The 19,951-nt window shown below is 38.6% G+C and overlaps 1 protein-coding gene across 1 annotated transcript in view; it reads right to left on the bottom strand.

The window, feature by feature from the left end:
• Positions 1–2,933: 2,933 nt before the first annotated feature.
• NTN1 (netrin 1) overlaps positions 2,934–19,951 on the bottom strand; it is a 137,046-nt gene continuing 120,028 nt past the window's right edge. Inside the window, exons 5-6 of the mRNA XM_070735923.1 lie at positions 17,659–17,733; positions 2,934–3,374 (exon numbers count right to left, since the gene is read on the bottom strand). Coding sequence (XP_070592024.1) covers positions 3,046–3,374; positions 17,659–17,733 — 404 coding nt within the window. The 3' untranslated portion in view covers positions 2,934–3,045. The remainder of the gene's footprint in view (positions 3,375–17,658; positions 17,734–19,951) is intronic.

The following is a 19,951-nucleotide window of genomic DNA, read 5'->3' as shown; positions in this document are numbered from 1 at the left end:
TAGTTCAATCCCCTATTTAGAAACTATTGTCAATTCTGGAAGGGAGTGTGTCTGAGAACAGTGTTTAGCCTTTTTTGTTACGGCATCATAGCTATCAATATCACATTTCTGTAACCGTTTGCCATTTTCTGCAATGATGTTTCACGGTTATTGTTAATTTTAAGTCTTGCAGAGTGATATAGAATTGCCAGACATATTTTCTGTGCGTCTGAAACTAATATTGTCTGTGCACACATTAAAGATATCCACCCAATATTCCTTAGGTTTTTTTAATTGCAGCTACATTGTTTGTATATGCCTATATCTGAATATGTATAGCGTATATATGAATACACACATCATTAATTTTATAAGCCTAAAGCAGGAGTAATAACATAGAATTTTAATTGGCATACTAATGAATACTATAATGATCTGGAAAGTTATTTTTAACAAATATGCTGGATATCATTCCCATATGATGAACAAGCTGAGAATAGAAAGTTGAGATGTTTTACTGAGAATAATCCAAACAGCTCCAGCTAAACTACACTTAAGGGGCAACTATTATCATGAAGATCCCTTAGCAGATAAATCAAGATTGGAAATTATAAAATGTTTGAAAGTTGCTATTTCCTAAGAGAGGAAACTTTTGGAATGACTGATCTCCATATGTATCATGATGAGTTGGTAAAAATGAGCTGCATCAAAGAGCGGGATGGAAGGACATTATTTTCTAATGTCATCCTATGTGTAATGTTTTTTGAAAAGAATAGAATTCAGAAGGGAAATCACAGCCATTTATTACAAACTCCATTCTCAGTTGGTATTCTACTACTAAAATGTGAGGCTGATATTTACTTTTATTCCCATTATTTGTTCAGACTAAGCCATTTTTGGACCTTGGACATTTTTGGATTTAAAGACTTTCTGGGTTCAAAATTAAAACTTATGGAATCTCTTCTGACACAGACACCAGTGCTGGGAGAATGGTCTACAACAGCACTGAAGAAAGTGACTTATGACCATTTTTCACACTTACGACCGTTGCAGCATCCCCATGATCGTGTGATCAAAATTTGGACACTTGGCAACTGCCTCACATTTATGACAGTTACAGTATCCCAGAGTCATGTGATCTCCAAACAAAGTCCACGGGGAAACCAGATTCACTTAACCAGGTTACTAATTTGACAACTGCAGTGACAAACATGATTAAAAAAAAGTCATAAAATGGGGCAAAGCAAATGCTAAACTAATTTCTTACTTAGCAACATGAATGTTGGGCTCAATTGTGGTCGTAACTTGAGGACTGTATTTTTCTGTAGAAATTCAGCTGATAGAAAAAAGGGAGGGTCCAGAGGTTTGTGCAAAGCAACTAAGCCAGTGTATTCTCTCCCATGAATAATTTGTTACTCCCCCCTACCATCTACTTCCCTGGCATCTGGCCATTTTACACTTATTTGTGCTGAATTTAATGCATCCTTCCTTGGTTTGCTTGCAAGGGAAGTGGAGATTGTATGAACAAAAAGCTCATTTCTTGTGAACTTAATACAGAAGCAAAAGCTCACTGACAACTTTTCTGTTTAAGGAAGTGCAGAGTATATCTGTGGAAGAAATGTGGTAGAATGATTCCCTCGTTCTAAATTATAGTCAGTACCAAATTTTACAAGTAAAAAATTAAAGTTACATATAGCAAGCTTTTTAAAACAAAATGATTAATGAGCTTGGACTCTTTTTCATCTTTATAAGCAGTAGTAAAACTTCTTTGATTCCCCCTCCTCCCGCGTTTTTCTTCATCCATGCCTGGAGGTAAAAGACCAATCTGGATCAATTCAGCCAGCTCCTAAGATGATCTGCAGTTCAGAAATGTGCTTGATGGAGGCAGCAGCATTGTTGAAGTCTTACATGAGACATCAATGACCATAATCAAGACACACTAATTTGGAGAGATGGCATTTCATTGCACACTTTCATAAGGCAATAGACTTCCATGGTCTGGGAGCTGAAATATTAACACAGTGTTATCTCAAGAGAAAAATCAGGGTAGGATCTGTCCTATGTAACTTTTGCTTTATGAATGAATCTGATTTATTTATAAAGCAGTTACTATTTTGTGATAACATTTGTTTCATGTTTTGATGAATTTAGAAAGAAAAAATAACACTGATTTTCTCTTGGTGGAGTTGTGTTCACAAATGCAGCACTTCAAAAGGGTTTTGTATAAAGCCAGGTCTAGTAATTTGACCCTTCTTTTAGCTGAGTGTTGACTAGTGTTCGTCTAGGCATTGCTAATCATTGGGTATCCATCATTCAACTGATCCATAAATGTATCCTTCTTCACAATTCTCATCTTCTTTTCTTTAGGAGTAAGTTATATATATATATATATGAGCAGTAAGAATTTAGTGTACATTTCACACATCTGTGACTGCTCTCATTTACAATGGTGAGTATGGTACGTCAGATTGCACAAGCAATCTGACATGTCCTTTAAGTTGTTATGTAACAGATGATAGAAGAACCATTCAGCAGATTGTTATGTAGTATCCCATGATCAATTTTAGCCAACAATCCTGTTAGTCTATGCTTCCTACCAACAGCAATCCATTTCCATTTCCTGCAAGTGAAGACATTATAAGAAGATAGTTTCTGTCCAATATCATTCTTTACAAGTTGGTTAGTTCTTGTGTTTGGACTTGAGAAATAGTCAGATGATGAATTTAAGGCAGTTCATCATCCTTCAGACCAAAATGATTTGAGAAAAAGGTGAAGGAATAAAAGGAAAGCGAACGGGAGAACGGAAAGTAGTAACTGATCTAATATTTGTTACTATGGTGAGTAGGGATTTACAATTAGTTTTCTCACTAGTTTTTGTGTGGGTTTTGTATTTATGGGGGCCAAAACGGGCATAACTCACAGGTTATCAATTCCTCGGTTGTCCTCCCCACCCAGTTGCATATAAATTGCAAAGTGAGCTTCTTGCCAGTGTCCCTAATCCCACCTCATGTGCTCTGTCTCGGACACAAAAGGATGCGCAGTCTTTCCTTGTCTCTGATCCTCCCTCTAGGCTTTCTTGCATTTCCCCTTCTTTTCTCGTTGCTGGAACTTTCTCAAGCGCCTGGCCCATGTGTCCCTCCACTGTATCACAAGGCTGCTTTTGTCTGCTACAAGGCCATTCTGATCTGGAGAATTCTCATCATGGCCCAGTAACAAATATTTCTTCATAGACTTGATCTTGGGACACTTGCAGGCAATGTCCTTGGAGCGTATCCACAGGATCTGGTCACCACGCCGTATCCGATTCACCCCTTGCTTGTAAACAGAGATGATGTTGACTGTGAACTTCCACCATTCTGCAGCTTTCTCTGCTTTCAGGATGTGGATCTGGACAGCTGGAGACAGAAAGCCAGGAGAAGGTCATTTCTTTAATGCTTTTTGCAGTTTTGCTCAAGATCATCAAGCACAAGTTAAGAGCGGAAAGCAAGATTTGCACGTGTTCACCCATTACGCAGAAATATAAACGCGATTAGGGATTTTGTATGCTTCCAATGTTTAATTTCCTTGTGCTTGGCTAAAAGTCATACATTCAGTTCAAAATGAAAAGCAGTGCTTACTTTAGGGTGCTTGTACTGAATCAATAATTCAAACTGGGTTATTGGTTTAAAAACAGAGTAGGTAGATTATATAGTCTGGGTATCATCTTTGGCTCCAGTGTTCACACAGCATGTTTAGACAGGTCATTCACACATCCACAACACATTAGATATGAGTTTTTAATCTGTATATTGTTTTTTGAAGGCAGGGGCATATTTAGGTTATTCAGATGCAGATAGTCTGGCTGACTTGTGGTTCAGTATGATGCTCCCATCCCCAAAAGGCTTATTTACAGTAAATGTCTCAGACAACACCCCCTCCCCCCTCTGTAAATGATAAAGTACTTCAACCTGGCTCCCTAAGCAAAGAATATATGGTCACTCGTTTCCCTCTCTTTGTCATGCTCCAGAAACCTTTTCTCCTACTTTTCTTTCTTTATGAACTTTGCAATGATGTACTCATTCAAAGCCTAACAATAGTTTCTGTGCTTCTTTTGCTGATGAATTTGAAGCTTGCTCTGAAATTAAGAGAGAGAAAAAGACAAAAGAAAAAAACTAGACTGTTCTGGCCCAATATGATGAAAGTGGTCCTGGTAATAAATTTTCAGCAAAGAGAGGGGGCGGGGTTGAGAAATGAAAATTCACCGGAGACATTGCCACTTCGTGTTGTTTTGGCTTATCATGAGCCAGCTTCTGAAAAGGATCTTGCTGCACTATATTTTCACAGATTAGAAGCCTCATCTAGTAGATATGATTTCTAGTAGATTTGAGTCTCATTGGGATTGGGCGGCATAGAAGTCAAATTAAATAAATAAATGAGATACATAGGCTGTCCTAGGTTATTTTGAGTAGGAGCCGGTTGGAATCTCAGAAGTTAAGAAGTACACGTAGTAAGGAGAAAGAAGAAATTGGCTACTCCAGTAAAATCTTAGAAGGGAGAATTAATCATAACGGTATAAAATTAATCTCAGATTCTCAACATCAAAGATAAAAGCAAGCAAGCAAGTCTGGAATCCAACAATTCAATGAAACACTGAAACATTTCAGAAGAGAACATTGTTATCACTGTGTAATGATTTGGTATTGAATTCACATTGAACTACACAGCTAGTGTAGTTCCAGATGGGTGGCAGAAAATTTAATTAATGAACAGTAACATGGGCCTCTTCAAGTAGTGGGTTTCAATTACCTTTGCTACCTGTTTGCTATTGGGAGCACATACATGCATTTGTGACACTTCTGCACATGCACAGAGATGTCTGGTGGGTGGGCAGAGCATCAAACCACTGCCACTACTTTCACTCAATCTGAGGCAAACTGGTAGAAACCCAGCACTGGCCTCTTCCATTTTCATCTTTTTGGGGGGTGAGCATCAGTGTCAGAAATATCGTAGTCAAGAGCTCCAGACAGTCCCCAAAGGCTGCAACTTTTTGCGAGCTTTGCATGCTCTTAGTAGGACTCTGCTTTGGCTACGTCAAGTAGCATGCAGACAGGCTGACACATAAATGGCAACAAAGTGTCTCATGTTCTCCATGCACTGCCATTCCACAGAATACCTTGAATGCAAGAGCCTGTTTAGGTGCCTAAATAGTTACTGGTGAGTGAGAAAATAGCAGCCACTGCCAATTGCCTGGAAAGGAGGTGAGGATCGGCTGGACCATGTGTTAGAAGTAGATCTTTGAAAAGCTGCTCTTCCTCCCCCTCCACCCCAGGGGAAAGAAGAGCCTGCAGAAGGGCACGGAAGTTCTCATTTTGAGTAAGAGCAGCACGCCTTATCCTAATCTGTCTTTCACCTGCTGACAGGCCTACTATTGCCTGGTTGCCTGCCAAGAGCTCAAAGAGACATTTACCTAAAAGAAAGCTTCTGAGCTAGCTGGTTCACAGGGTTGGGAACCTCTCACGGAAGAGAAAAAGGAAGTAGCCACCAGAGATAACTCCATCTGGTTCCATTCGTGGAAAAGCTTGTCATTTGAGCCTGAAAGCCATCCCATTCAATCTCCATCCCGGTAGCAGGGATAACACCTTTACAATGGGATTAGGGAGGAGGGGCAGCAAAGAGAGCAAGCAGCAGAGCCCCCATAAGCAGCTCTCCATAAGCCACTTCTCCAGCAAATCTCTCTTCTCCCCCCCCACTTCCCCAAGGGAGTGACCCAAAGAAAGTGAGCAATATTTTTTCTTGCCTGGGGTGCTGGGGACGCTACTTCTGACATTCGAGTTCAGCTTTGTCTAAATGTATCTTAGATATGCAAACTTTTGAGATGGTGAGCAGAAAAAATTGGGGTTCCCATCCCCCTATTGGCTTGCCAGTTTTACTGCTCAAGAAAAACCGTTAACAACCATAGCATCGTTATTTATTTCAATCCCACTTTTATTATTTTTTAGAAATGTTGAAGCAGCTTTCCCCCTATGCTAAAATTGTATTTCTCGGAATGCCAGCTGCATTCTCAGCCTAGGCTGGGCTCAAGCAGAATCTATGGGGACATGGGTAATTTATGGGTAGAAAAATAAGGAGGGTTCAAGGAAGATGTGTTTATCTGAGAAGACCTTTCTCTCAGAGAAAGGCCTATATTAGTAAGAAATAGGTAAGATAAACATTTACACCAAACACTTATAATCTAGGAAAGTTTGTTTGTGATTGTCTTTATCAAGTTGATTTCCTTGCAACATTTTAAAAAGAATTACCGTACTAGTGCTGAGAACTGAAGCATACCCCAAAAATATACAGTACTGAAAGGAAACTGGAGTAATTTATTAATGTGTTAATAGCCTACCACCAGATGGCACTATAGGCATAATACTATAGGCATTGAGAAATTGTCTCAAAGGTGCTTTTTTCAAGAGGCAAATGGACTTCCTTGTTTTTCTTTGAAGGTGTTTTGCTTCCCATCCAAGAAGCATCTGAAGCTTTGAAGCTCTGAAGAGATGAAGAAGCTTCTTGGAGAAGTGAAATGTCTTCAAAGAAAAACAAGTCCAGTTGCCTCTTGAAAAAGCACTTGTGGGATAACCATGACATGAATGACTGAGACTCTCCATAGGCACTGAGAAATTGTGATCACTTCCCAAAATGAGAAGACACCACTTACACATATGCTAGTCTATTGAGATAAAGTCTGCTGAACTCAGAAGTTTGCTTATAGATACCATCAGGATTGCATTTTAAATGACTTGCTTCTTTTCCAGCATGTTAAAGACACTATATAATGTATAAATAAGAATTCTTAGTGGTTTTTGTGGTGTGGGAGAAATCATTTTGCATTCAGAATTTTTACCCATTGAAATTTCAAAGATATAGCAATTTTTTTTAAATAGTAGTGGGGGAAATGATAACAAAATATGCTATCCTGGTCTTATATTTAATAAAGGCAAGGCTGTCACTTCTAAAGAATTCTAGGATTATTTTAAAAATCAAATTAAACCAAATTTTAGTTTTAAAAAACATTCCATATAGTCATTTGGAATACCTTCCCATTCCTTCCGGTGTGTACAAATTTAAAGCTGTCTACTTACGGTAATCCATACTGGTTCTTAAGCAGCTATTACTGGCAAACCCAGAAGCATTTGGAGTGGGGGGCAGCCTAGAAATTTAAATTATAATAAAACTAATAAACTCACCTACCTTCTCTGTAGCAATAGTCATCATTAATTTTTTTAATCTTTGAAATGGGAACAGATTTATATACTTTTTAAAAAAGTCATTTAAATTTAAAAAGTAGACATCTTCAACATAGCTTTTGCAATTGTGTGATTCATGTTGTCATCGCTTTTACGTGGATTAACATATTTTGCTGTGCTCCCTTCCCCTGTGGCTTATGAGCATCCTGGCAGAAGCTGATCTGTCACAGAGATTCAGCCCATTACACACAGAGGCATACAGCGGCAAGAAACTGTACTGTAATTGTCATCTTTGGAAAATCCTCCTAGCACAAAGCTTTACGGTGTTACATACAGTATTTTGCAGGAGAGTTATTAGAATAGCATATGTTTCCTCTTGCTTTCTCTCTGCATTGCTATCCCCAGGAGTTTTGGGCTAAAATGTGGAACACTTTTTAAAAATCTTTTGAAAATGTTTTTTTTTTAAAAAATAAATATTTCCACGAACAGCTGCCTTTCAACAAAGAGGATGACTAACCAGAGTCTTATGAAAGGATTCCCCTCCCCATATATGAGTGTAACAGGGGTGGTGATCTCACCTTTTGAACAGGATCATTCCCCCTACAACTTACCCTCTTTTGCACACCTAAACATGTACACACTTACTTACAAACACTCCCATTGTTTCTTAATAAATGGTGGGAAGTTCCATTGGACTGTCTGTCTCAGAACCTAAGTGAAATAAAATCATTTTCAGGTCAAACTTCATTCCTGGAGGCTTCATGTAGATACTCACACAGTTTTCTTAGCAATAGTATTTCTCTACTGCCTTCTGCCATTTGGTAGCTTGTTTATTTTACATTCTATTGTTGTTGTTATTGTTTTTATTGTTATTGTTACTATTATATTATTATTATTATTATTATTATTATTATTATTATTATTATTATTATTACAGTATTATTATTATTATGTCAATACAACACAGCAAACGAGATCACTATGTCAGGCGCTTCCCAAGCACCTAAGACTGAGTGATGTAGCGGCAAATTATGTATTATGTATTATTATGTATTATTATTATTATTATTGTTGTTGTTGTTATTGTTGTTATTGTTATCATTATTATTGTTATTGTTATTGTTGTTATTATTATTATTATTATTGTTGTTATTATTATTATTATTATTATTATTATTATTATTATTATTATTATATTTGTATGCCGCCCCTCTCCCAGCTCTGATGTTGTCCCTTCTAAGGACATACTAGCCGTGAATCTGCAGACTGAGACACGGCATACTGATATTGGATGACTAATTTCACCCAAAAAGTTGTCAGTGGAAATAAATCTAGGTATGTGTCTGCCTGGAATACTACAATTCCAACTGCCTAGAATAAAAAGTAGAAATGCATGCATGTTTGCCTACTCACTTTTATGTGATAGAGTGGAGTAGGATGGAATAAACAATGCATCAGCACTGAGAGATTAAAGAGCCCAGGAAACTGAAACCTTCTCTTGTCTTTCTCAGTCTATGGATATCATTACAGAACTAGTTAAGAAACTCATAGTCTCCTTCTACTCTTTTTGGATGGGATAATGATACCTCAATTGAACAGGTATTAATGATTGCCTGGGATACCAAACGTGTCTCCATACACCATGCCATTGCATTTAGCTTGAACTTGACATTTCTGCTTTTGATTCTTTATATCACTATTTTTGAATGAACCATCTCAGTTGTTTCTATATGAAAAACCAGTTCAGCTTCCGGGATGATCATCCTAGCAGTCCGAACTGTGGGAACAGGCTCTGAACCCACAGCTTGAATTTATGCAGCCAGGTGACCATTTGGGGCATTGCAGATCCCAAAGAAATTTGCAAATTTGTGGGGGGTTCCTCTGAGTGTGTGAACCAGACACCTGTTCACTCAGGAGAATCCCCTCCAAAGCCGTCTGGAGAAAACCTGCTTCATTTGACAGGTCTAGAGCAAAGACAGCCACACAGCATTAAATTAAATTAAATTGTGTGCTAAGATCCAGACTCTAAAAATGAGTAAGTGGCGTTTCCTGATGTTCAAAATGAAATTTAAATAAGAATGGGTTACACAAATGTGAAAGAAGAGAAATGGCAACAGAGAAGTCAGAGTAAAAGTGGTGAGAGGAATTACCTTGGATTTCTCTTTGCTATAAACTTTGTTATTCTGCTGCGAAATTAGAAGGTCTGTGGCTTTAAACTTTAAATATTATGAGAAGTGGAACTAAGCACTAAATATGGAGGAACTAAGAACTGAAGAGAAGCCAGAAGAGAAGCCATTAAAGAAAGTGGATTTCGAACAGCTTAGAGAGAAAGAAAAATCTACAGAAGTGGACTTGGGGATAAATTTGATATTGGACTTTTTTCTTTGGACCTAAAGATTTAAAATACAACTTTTATTTCAAAAGAAGTAGGCAATCAAGTGAGGAGAAAGATTTGATCCTTTCTCTCTTTCAATTTTGACTTCCTGGTGACCTCAGGGAATGGGACAGGAATTGACAGTCACACAAATGCTCTCGATGTGACATCCAACATTGTATTTATTTTATTTATTTATTTATTGGATTTGTATGCCGCCCCTCTCCGGAGACTTGGGGCAGCTAACAGCAACAATAAAACAGTGTACAATAGTAATCTAATACTAAAAACGATTAAAAACCCATTAATATAGAAACCAAACATACATACATACCATGCATAGAATTGTAAAGGCCTAGAGGGAAAGAGGATCTCAATTCCCCCATGCCTGATGGCAGAAGTGGGTTTTAAGTAGCTTATGAAAGGCAAGGAGGGTGGGGCAATTCTAATCTCTGGGGGGAGTTGGTTCCAGAGGGCCGGGGCTGCCACAGAGAAGGCTCTTCCCCTGGGTCCCGCCAAGCGACATTGTTTAGTTGACGGGACCCGGAGAAGATCCACTCTGTGGGACCTAACTGGTCGCTGGGATTTGTGCAGCAGAAGGCGGTCCCTGAGATAATCTGGTCCGGTGCCATGGAGGGATTTATAGGTCAAGCTCTTAAATTTGAAAAGGAAGCTCTTAAATTTGAAAAGGAAGAAAAATGACCCAAACTGAACAAAAACAATGCACAGCTGCTTGAACATTTTTCTTTTCAATGGAAGCAAGTTGATTTGTTATGTCTCACTGTCATGCTATAAACAAGACAAGGTGATTTCGCACTTTGTGATTGGGGTAGGTGGCTGGGTAGGGACAATTTATTGACAGCCATAATCCAAACTCTCTCTGGCCTTCAAGCACTAATAGCTTGTATTTCAAATCCTTGAAGTTTTGTTGATCCTCAGTCTAAGACAATGGTGAAGAATCTCACTGGAACTAACTATTTGTTTGTTTGTTTGTTTGTTTGTTTGTTCGTTTGTTCGTTTGTTCGTTTATTCATTTATTTATTAGATTTGTATGCCACCCCTCTCCATAGACTCTGGGTGGCTAACAACAGTAATAAACAGCATGTAACAAATCTAATGTTTAATATTAGGATTTTCTAATCTTTTTGCACTTGTATTTGGATACAGCTGGTTAAAAAAAGGATCCTCCAATGAAATGAGAGTCAGGCACTGTGCTACACTTTCCTTACACTTTCAAAAAACTTGAGTGAGCTGCAAAAGGCTAACAGTTTTGAAGTTTTAGTCTGTCAATGGATTATCGGCCTTCCTATCTTTAAAACTGTGCATAATAATGTCTTTCTATTCTCTCCTCCAATCCTGCTATGTGTCCTAAGTAGTTGACACTATTTAGTACTATAACTCCTGTAATCCTAAACACTGTTCTGATTTGGTTTGATAGAACTGGAAACTGCAACTATGGAGGGCTTCATCATGTTTTGCCAGTCTGCCATAAAAAGTCAAAAAAAAGGGTGGAGAAATAGAGCGGAAAATATACAGTCTGGAAACACAACATTTGTGTAAGAAGTAAACCAATGTTTGGATGCATCAAAATAAAGATAGTTTGGAATTAAATTCTCTTTAAATGTTCCTGGTCCTAAATATTTGAATAAAATATAATTAGCTCGTGAAATTTTGAAATATAACTATGACAGAAAAAAGATTTTTCTTTTGTTTTTGTTTGTATTTTTTAAAAAGACCATCATCTTTGAATCAGTAAATTAAAAGGACATTAAAACCTCAATAGAAACTAGTCTAGATGATAGCCCCTCAATTCAGCACATAAGGGAAATAGCCATATTAAATCTAATTAGGGCTTTTTGGGATATTCGGAGCTGTTATCATCTTGGAAAGTTCAAGAAAACAGTCTTCTAATTGGCTTCCTGCTGGGAAATCCATAAAAAACGTCTTGATTGTCCTTCTGGGTATCTTATTCTGCAGTTTCGCAGCTGGGTGGTTTTTTTTTCCATTCTCTTTTTAATATTGTGTCCTCACCTAAAAATATTGTTACAAAAACTACCATGCCACTAGCTCATGAAAGTGCTGTCAGGAAAGTTTGATTATAATAAGCATAAGGCAGACTTTACATTTTTAAAACAACCTGATTGACTTGGTAGTTTTTCACACATTAATTCTACTACTGCAGAACCAGACCCTCCTCTTCTTTCCTATACAGTATACTGATTCTCTGATTGTAACATAAAATACCTTAGTGATGGGTATGGTGTGGCCCACCAGAGTTTGATATAGAGCCACTCTTATGAACCCTACACTTCATGGCTACTATTGAAATATATTGGGCACTACAGTAAAACTTCTGGAAGACCACCTTACAGCTCTCCCTTTATTTAGATGCCCATGCTAAATTTATTTGCAACTTTACTGAATGCCAACAACATCATCAGTATCCCTTTAAGAACATGTATTACTTCTTTTACTCTTTTTTATTCATAAAAAAGGACAACATAATTTTCTCATCCAGTGACATATGTCAGAAAAATGCACTTCTGCTTATTTCAATGACATTAAAAGCTAAGTTTGGCTCAATTTTAGTTTTACAATAGGAAGAAAGAAGCTCATAATCATCAATCAAATTCAACAGGTGTGAGGGGAGGGAAAAAGACGAAGTTTTTTTTTTCTGTCCCTCAATCCAAAGGAGCCCAAGAAAACAGTGTCTAAGTAGAAGTAGGATAAAGGCTCTGTAGCTCTGATAAAGTGTGCCTGTCTGGGCACATGAAAGAGAAAGAAGCATGACTGTCACATTTAAAAAAAATAAAAATAAAAATCTTGCATTTGTTATTTTTATAAATAACTCAAGGCAACCATCATACACAATATTACTTCCTCCTCCTATTGTTCCCACAACAGCAACCCTGTGAGGTGAATTGGGCTGACAAAAAGTAACTGGTCCAAAGTCGTCTGACTGGCTTTCACGCCTAAAGCAGGACTGCAACTAAATGTCTCCTGATATCTACCCTGCTGCTAGACCAAACTGGTCCTTCTGTACACTTTGGGTGCATAGAGCCCTGTTCTGCCGGCGTGTTTCAACCGCCTGTAATTACAGGGTAATTAGTCCAGGAAGACACACACCACACGATAAAAGGAAAACCCAAAAGTTTTTATAAACAGAAAAACAGAAACAGCTCCCTTTTTAAATGTCAAAGGGATTTTCTGGTATACACAAGGCACAGGTTAAATGCAATGCAATTGCTCACCCAATAACTGGGAAATTGACTCCAATTCTTAAGTCCAGAGAGTCCCCACACAATCTTGAACAGCACAAAAACCACGATCATGACGAAACAATGAATCAGATAAACTGCCATGAGGCTAAAACACCAAGCTGCACTTTTATCTGTAGCACTAATTACAGCACCCAACCACAGGTGGCCTCATTTTCTCTTGTAATAATCCTTCAGTTGTTGTCTCCTATGCATCACTCTACACATGCATGGATGTGTCATTAATTCTTGTTCAGAATACAGGGATGATATAGATGATTGGTCTCCTCCTGGGCTGTCTGCCAAACTCCCCTCTTCCCTGTCACTCACGCTTCCTTGGTCAGAGGAGGCTTCGTGGGCAGATTCCATTGGGAGCAAAACAGGCCTGCAGCATGTGGATGTTTTCCCCACATCCACCTGCACATTCCTTGGGGCAGGAGCTGGGCCAGAGCAAACTGCAACAGAGCCCTTAGCCCTAAAATATCCTCTAGCTTCATCTACAGTGAAGCCCTATCAGGCTCAAGGTCTTTGATCAAGCCTTTATCTTGATCAAAATAAAGACTAGTAACTTTTGGTTGCATATTAAAATCATGCCAACCTATTATCAATGAATTGCAGCCCATCATGGTCAATAACATTGTTTTTCCTTTACAAGCTTTTCCTTTGCATACCTCTTGAAAGCTGTATGCAACAAACTTTCATTTTAATGTATGTTGACTAACATGTACATTTAAAGGGACAATCAAGTTAGTCCCTTTAATGTGCTAAGTTCTTTTTAATATAATTATAGGGCAATATTTTTTATTTCAAAAATATGTCTTAGTGATATTTATTGATAAAAACAAATAAACCAGTGTGAGAGTTTATAGTATGCGTATTTACGTTCAGATGTAAGAGTCCAAAGATGAACTACAAGAATGGTGGAAGGTCTCGAGCGTAAAACTTATCAGGAAAGACTTAATGAACTCAATCTGTATAGTCTAGAGCAGTGTTTTTCAACCAGTGTGCCGTGGCACACTAGTGTGCCGCGAGACATGGGTGTGCCGTGAAGAAGGAAGCTCAGGTTCCGCTCTCGCAACTTTTTGCTGAGAGAGAGTGAGAGAGAGAGAAAGAAAGCAAGAGAAAGAGAAAGAAAGCAAGGAGAGAAAGAGAGAGAGAAAGCAATAGAGAGAAAGAAAAGAAAGAGAGAACGCAAGAGTGAGAGAGAAAGAAAGCAAGAGAGAGAGAGAGAGAGAGAGAGAAGGAGAGGAAGGGAGAGAGAGACAGAGAGAAATGAGCAAAAAGGGTAGGGAAAAAGAGAAATGAGAAAATGATTGAGACAGAGAATGACAGGAAAGAGAGAGGAAAAAATGAGAGAGAAGTGACTCTTGATTTAAAGCATATGATAAAAAGCACCCAAAGAATAAGAGAGAGAAAAAACCCAGCCCTCACCTGGTTTTGGAAATGGTTCAAGAGTGTGTATACACACACACAAAGGTGGGGAGGAGACGGGTGGAAAAAGAGAGGAGAGTGTCTTAGGGTGTCATTTTGTGTCATTTTGGTTGGTGATGTGCCCCAGGATTTTGTAAATGTAAAAAATGTGCCGTGGCTCAAAAAAGGTTGAAAATCACTGGTCTATAGGACAGGAGGGAAAGGGGGGACATGATCAAAACATTTAAATATGTTAAAGGGTTAAATAAGGTTCAGAAGGAAGTGTTTTTAATAGGAAAGTGAACACAAGAACAAGGGGGCACAATCTGAGGTTAGTTGGGGGAAAGACCGGAGGAACATGAGAAAATATTATTTTACTGAAAGAGTGGTAGATCCTTGGAACAAACTTCCAGCAGACGTGGCCACAGTAACTGAACTTAAACATGCCTGGGATAAACATATATCCACCCTAAGATAAAATACAGGAAATAGTATAAGGGCAGACAAGATGGACCATGAGGTCTTTTTCTGCTGTCAATCTTCTATGTTTCTATGAGTTGATTGTAGAGATAAAAATTATGGTATTATTTCATTTAATGTTTGAGTCCAACTTCTGTTTTTAAAGAAATATAAATACTTAAACATTGGGTACAGATTGATGTACTGTAACTACAAATGTGCAGTTTCAGTCTTCTCAGGCATAGGGGTTTGAAAGTAAGTCTAAGTTCTAAGTCAGTATTTCCCAACCTTTCTTTGGCCATGCCCCACTCAAGCATCTCTAAAATCCTGATGCCTCCCCTGACATATAATTCTTACTATTCCAAAAGCGAATTCTGCAGAAGCAGAGGAAGCCTAAAAGGCCATTAATTTGGTTTAAACAAGACTCCAAAAATCAAATTGCCCCCCTGTGGGGTGCGGGCCCCAAGTTTGGAACCACTGTCCTAAGTCTAATAGGGCTGCTCCTAATTACAGGCTATTCTGCCCCAAGAATCTAATACACTTATTACCAACAACAAACTACAAATAAACTAAAAGAAACCACCTCTTCTTACAACAATTCTAGAGAATAAATATAACTTTTTATCAGTTCAGGGGGAAAAAACACCAAGTTCTAATTACACCAATTAAAGTTTGAGAATTTTATTCAATTCTCCCACTGTATATGCATGTAAGAGATTAGTGCCAGTCTGCATATTATATAGGATGAACTGGCAAGATTAATAAATGGATATAAAGGTAATTTCAGAAATTTCAGGATGATGGGGGAGAGAAACTTCAGCTGTCCAAGGAACTCTGCCACTGACCTCAAAGTGACCATTTTTGAACAATGGGAAGTTCAGACTTCTAGCCTGGAGCCCCCTCATGAACTGTTCAAGTTCTTCAAGGTTGGGTGGCTTCAGAGCACATTGCACATCCAGCAGGGTGTGCACAAAGCTGCCCATTCTGGAAGCCCTGCCCAAAGTGGTTTAAGATTATGTGAATTGCTGTGTCAAGGTGAATCACTTCACCTCTTCGCTTCGATGAAGCGAATCATGTTGCTTCCACAGCACAAATTTCTTTGTTGAAGTGAAGTTGTTTGGCATAGGTCTACGTATTGCCAAGTATGCTTGTGGACATTCAAACTTAACAACTCTGTAATTACTTTCAGCTTCTCATTTAAATTGACTGTGTGTGTGTTTGTGTATGTATGTATGTATGTATGAGTGAGTGACTGAAAATAACGCTTCATGTATTATTGGAAATGTGCTACTCAAAACTGAAACTTTAATTACTATGACATTATGCGTTAAGTAGCACCCTTTTGGTCAAAAAGGACTTCGAAACAGGAAGTCATTTAGAAACAGAAAGACAAAAAACCCTGCAAAAATATTGCGAAAAAGGCTTCAAGAGTTGTTAACCTAATCCAGAGCATACAAAACTTTCGCCAGACCAATCCTTGAATACAGCTCATCTGTCTGGAACACCCACACTGCATTTCAGTGTGGGTGTTATATTTTTTCCTACCATATTTCAATAGTTTTAGCAACCCATGTTATAAATTGCAAGCTTGTTTTTAAACACACACACTTACATTTACATGGGAAAATTTTTACTAAAAGATTTTTTAATTCATCTTCTTTGTGAAAAATTGCCAATGTTTTACAACTGTTCTATTCATATGTTGAACCTCTAATATCCCTTTTCCTTTATTTTATCCCTTTGTGACAGATAAAATCAAAGGGATCGAGTAAGTTTCATTAGTTGCTCACAAATCATACAACCAACTGGATCTGGTAACCTGGCTATGATGCTCAGGGCAAACAAAGAAAATCACCCCATACTAATTTGAAATAGAATAATACTGACTGAAGCAGGAACATATCTTCTTGTCTACCAGGAAATTAGGCTGTAATTCCGATCATCTTTACATGTTCAGTTTTGTTAATAAGAGAAGCTATACAAATTCACATAAATGCACATTAAATGCATAGTTCTAGTCCTTCCCTTCCTTAGCATTTCTTCCCTCCTGGCAACATTCTACCAACCTTCCTTTTTATTTCATCGTTGATAAGAAAAGTTGGTGGTCTCCCTCTAAGACTATATCCATTTATGTGTCTTAATGTGCTAAGCATGAAAAAAGCTTTACTTGCTTTGTGGTTTAGCATCCAGCCCATTTGGCATGTTTCTATTCAATATATTTGAACATCTCAGAACATTGATCAATGTACAAGGGGGTTAAAGATGCTGTGTGAACACAATCTAAAACCTCTGTCTTGGCCACATTCCTCTCAGTACATACTGTACAAGCCAAGGGTAGTTTCCAGATTCTGCTACTGCTGGTTCACTCAGGGACACGCCATGCTTTGCCCCCATATGCGTGCACGCACAGTACTAAAAACAAGATGGCGCCACAGTAGGAGAACTGGCCCGAGTGCGTGGCTGCCAGTTCCAGTGACCCAGGTTGCCAAGTTACTAAATGGTTTTATAGAACCAGTCTGAACCAGTAGGAACCCACCCTTTGGTACAAGCTACCCATTCAAATATATGAATGAAATCTTTAGCTGCAGTTTATGAATTTTTTCCCCATCTTCCAAGAAGCAAGACATTAAATTTCCCATGCCCACTCAGTGTTTTGGGTAGCTGAATATACTTGCATCAGGGAGCTGTCCTAGAGCAAATTCACAGAAGATTCTTTGCTGCAGGTTTCACTGATTTCCTTTCCGTCCTCCCATTTATGCCCATCTCAAATCCCCGGCAGGTCCTTTGTTGCCGTTTCAGTTATAAACACTATTGCAGACAGGCCTTTTGAGGCCAGGGATCACTTACCATACCATAACAAAGATTATACTGACCCTGTTTCAGAAAAAGAAATGCCACTTTAAAACTTCCTGTGACAAGACAAACACCGAGCAATTCCAGGGTGGTGTTGGGAGGAGAGAGAGTTGCTCACCATAGTCTTTCTTGCAATACTTCTTCATGTTTATCTTCAGCTTCCCTTTGGAGGCCTTGCAGTAGGTATCACAGTCTTTGGGGGGAATGGACAAGAAGAGAAACAAATAAATAAATATAGATATATAGACCCTATATATGTACACATACACACATACGTTATATAAAGTTAGTCTTGATACGCAGGGAGGGTTGCAGCAAAGGGAAAGGAAAGTGAGAGGCCAACTTAGCCTGCCATGAATAAGCAGCGTGCCTAGGAGATCCATCTGCCAGGACCTGATTGGGTCATCTAATGGGGGCATTCATTGAAAAACCTTCTATATTCCAAAGAAAGCCTTTTACAAAAGAAGCCATCCGCCTCTCTTTTCTTGTCCTCCCCTCCTTGTCTGATGAATTTTTTAGCCTGTCTTCTGCTGCCTGCTGCAACTCAGCTGCCTCCATGGGAGACCCTGGGCCTCCCTTATTGTACCACCCAGATCTTTAGAGAGCCACAACTCTTCCCCCCCCTCCCAGTTCTTAAACGGCAAACTGGAGCCTGATTAAAGCCCACAGAGGCCTCTTTGTCACCCCTAACCCAGACCTGTGTCAGGCTTTGGCATTCATTGCAGAAGGATTCTGGCTGGGGTCACCCCTCCACAAAAGGGGTCAGAGAGGAAATTAGCAGCCCATGAAGCATTAGCAAAGCCTTTGGCGTCCACTCTACTGGAGTGTGCAAATAAAATGCCCCAGTGGGATTGCTTCATTTCTAATAGGCCCTACTGCTGTGATACAATGGTTTTACCCCTTCTGAACATCATCCTGTGTTCCAGTGCTACTAATGTGATGCAGCATAGCCACTTTGGCACAGCCTGCTGGAGCTCTTTCGCATCACTTGGAACATGGGGAGCTCAGTTATGCTTTGTGCGTCAAAGGCTGATCCTCACAGTCACATTTAACTCTCCCCATCATTGGCTGGGACTGAACAGAGCTCATGCGATTTTGCTCTGGCTGCTCGTTATTCTGTTGCTAATACCAAAAAGCGCTTATTCTGCAATGGCATTCATGTTTATTCAAATAAGTCAGGGCCAAAGAGGAAGATTAGATTAGATTAGATTAGATTAGATTTATTGGATTTATATGCCGCCCCTCTTCGAAAACTCGGGGTGGCTCACAACAATAATAAAAAACAGTACACAATAACAAATCCAATGCCCACCAATCTAATTACAATTTAAAATTAGTAATTTCATAAAACAGATATGTTCTGTACTTGTAAAACAAGCTGCAATGTACACACCTTGTTTATCTCATGTATGAAAAATGTGTACGAGAGGCATTGCAGTCTTTATAGAAACTACTCTATAACTGTCTGGTTTGGTGCTGCAACCCAACAGGACTGACACAGACTTCAGAGGATAATCAGAACTGCAGAAAAAACAATTGCTGCCAACCTGCCTTCCATTGAGGACCTGTATACTGCACGAGTTAAAAAGAGGGCGGGGAAAATATTTACTGACCCCTCGCATCCTGGACACAAACTATTTCAACTCCTATCCTCAAAATGTCGCTACAGAGCACTGCACACCAAGACAACTAGACACAAGAACAGTTTTTTCACGAATGCCATACATAAACAAATAATTCCCTCAACACTGTCAGTCTTTTTACTAAATCTGCACTTCTATTTCTACTACTTTTTCTCATCATTCCTATCATCCTTTTCCTCCGTTAGGACTGTATGACTTTAACTTGTTGCTTGAACTTGTTGCTTGTATCCTAAGATTTTTTATTAATATTGATTTTTTCTTCATTGCTTATTTGACCCCTATGACAATCATTAAGTGTTGTACCACATGATTCTTCTTGACAAATGTATCTTTCTCTTTTATGTACACTGAGAGCATATGCACCAAGACAAATTCCTTGTGTGTCCAATCACATTTGGCCAATAAAATTCTATTCTATTCTACTCAAAGCAGCATACACGAAGATCTCCAACAATTTCCTATCTATCTTGTTAGGTTTTTTTAAAGCAAATAGCAATCCAATAAAGACCTGTACATTACAAAATGTTTTATCACCATCCATCACCATCTTGCTAAACACTTAGAATAATGTTTGGCATACTTCATACACTATGGAAATATAATACATAAAAACCAGTAACATCACAACAGGGTTGCTTTACTGCTATAATCATTATACTGCACTTTTTCCAAGGAACTCAATCCTCCTGGCTCTCTCTACATATATAGTCATGCTTCATATTTTTGTTGGCATTATTTTGATAGCTTGAATCTATTTCATTCCAGAAA

The sequence above is a fragment of the Erythrolamprus reginae genome, chromosome 2 (genome assembly GCF_031021105.1).
Source record: "Erythrolamprus reginae isolate rEryReg1 chromosome 2, rEryReg1.hap1, whole genome shotgun sequence".
NCBI lineage: Eukaryota > Metazoa > Chordata > Lepidosauria > Squamata > Dipsadidae > Erythrolamprus > Erythrolamprus reginae.
This window is presented reverse-complemented; position numbering and strand designations above follow the sequence as displayed.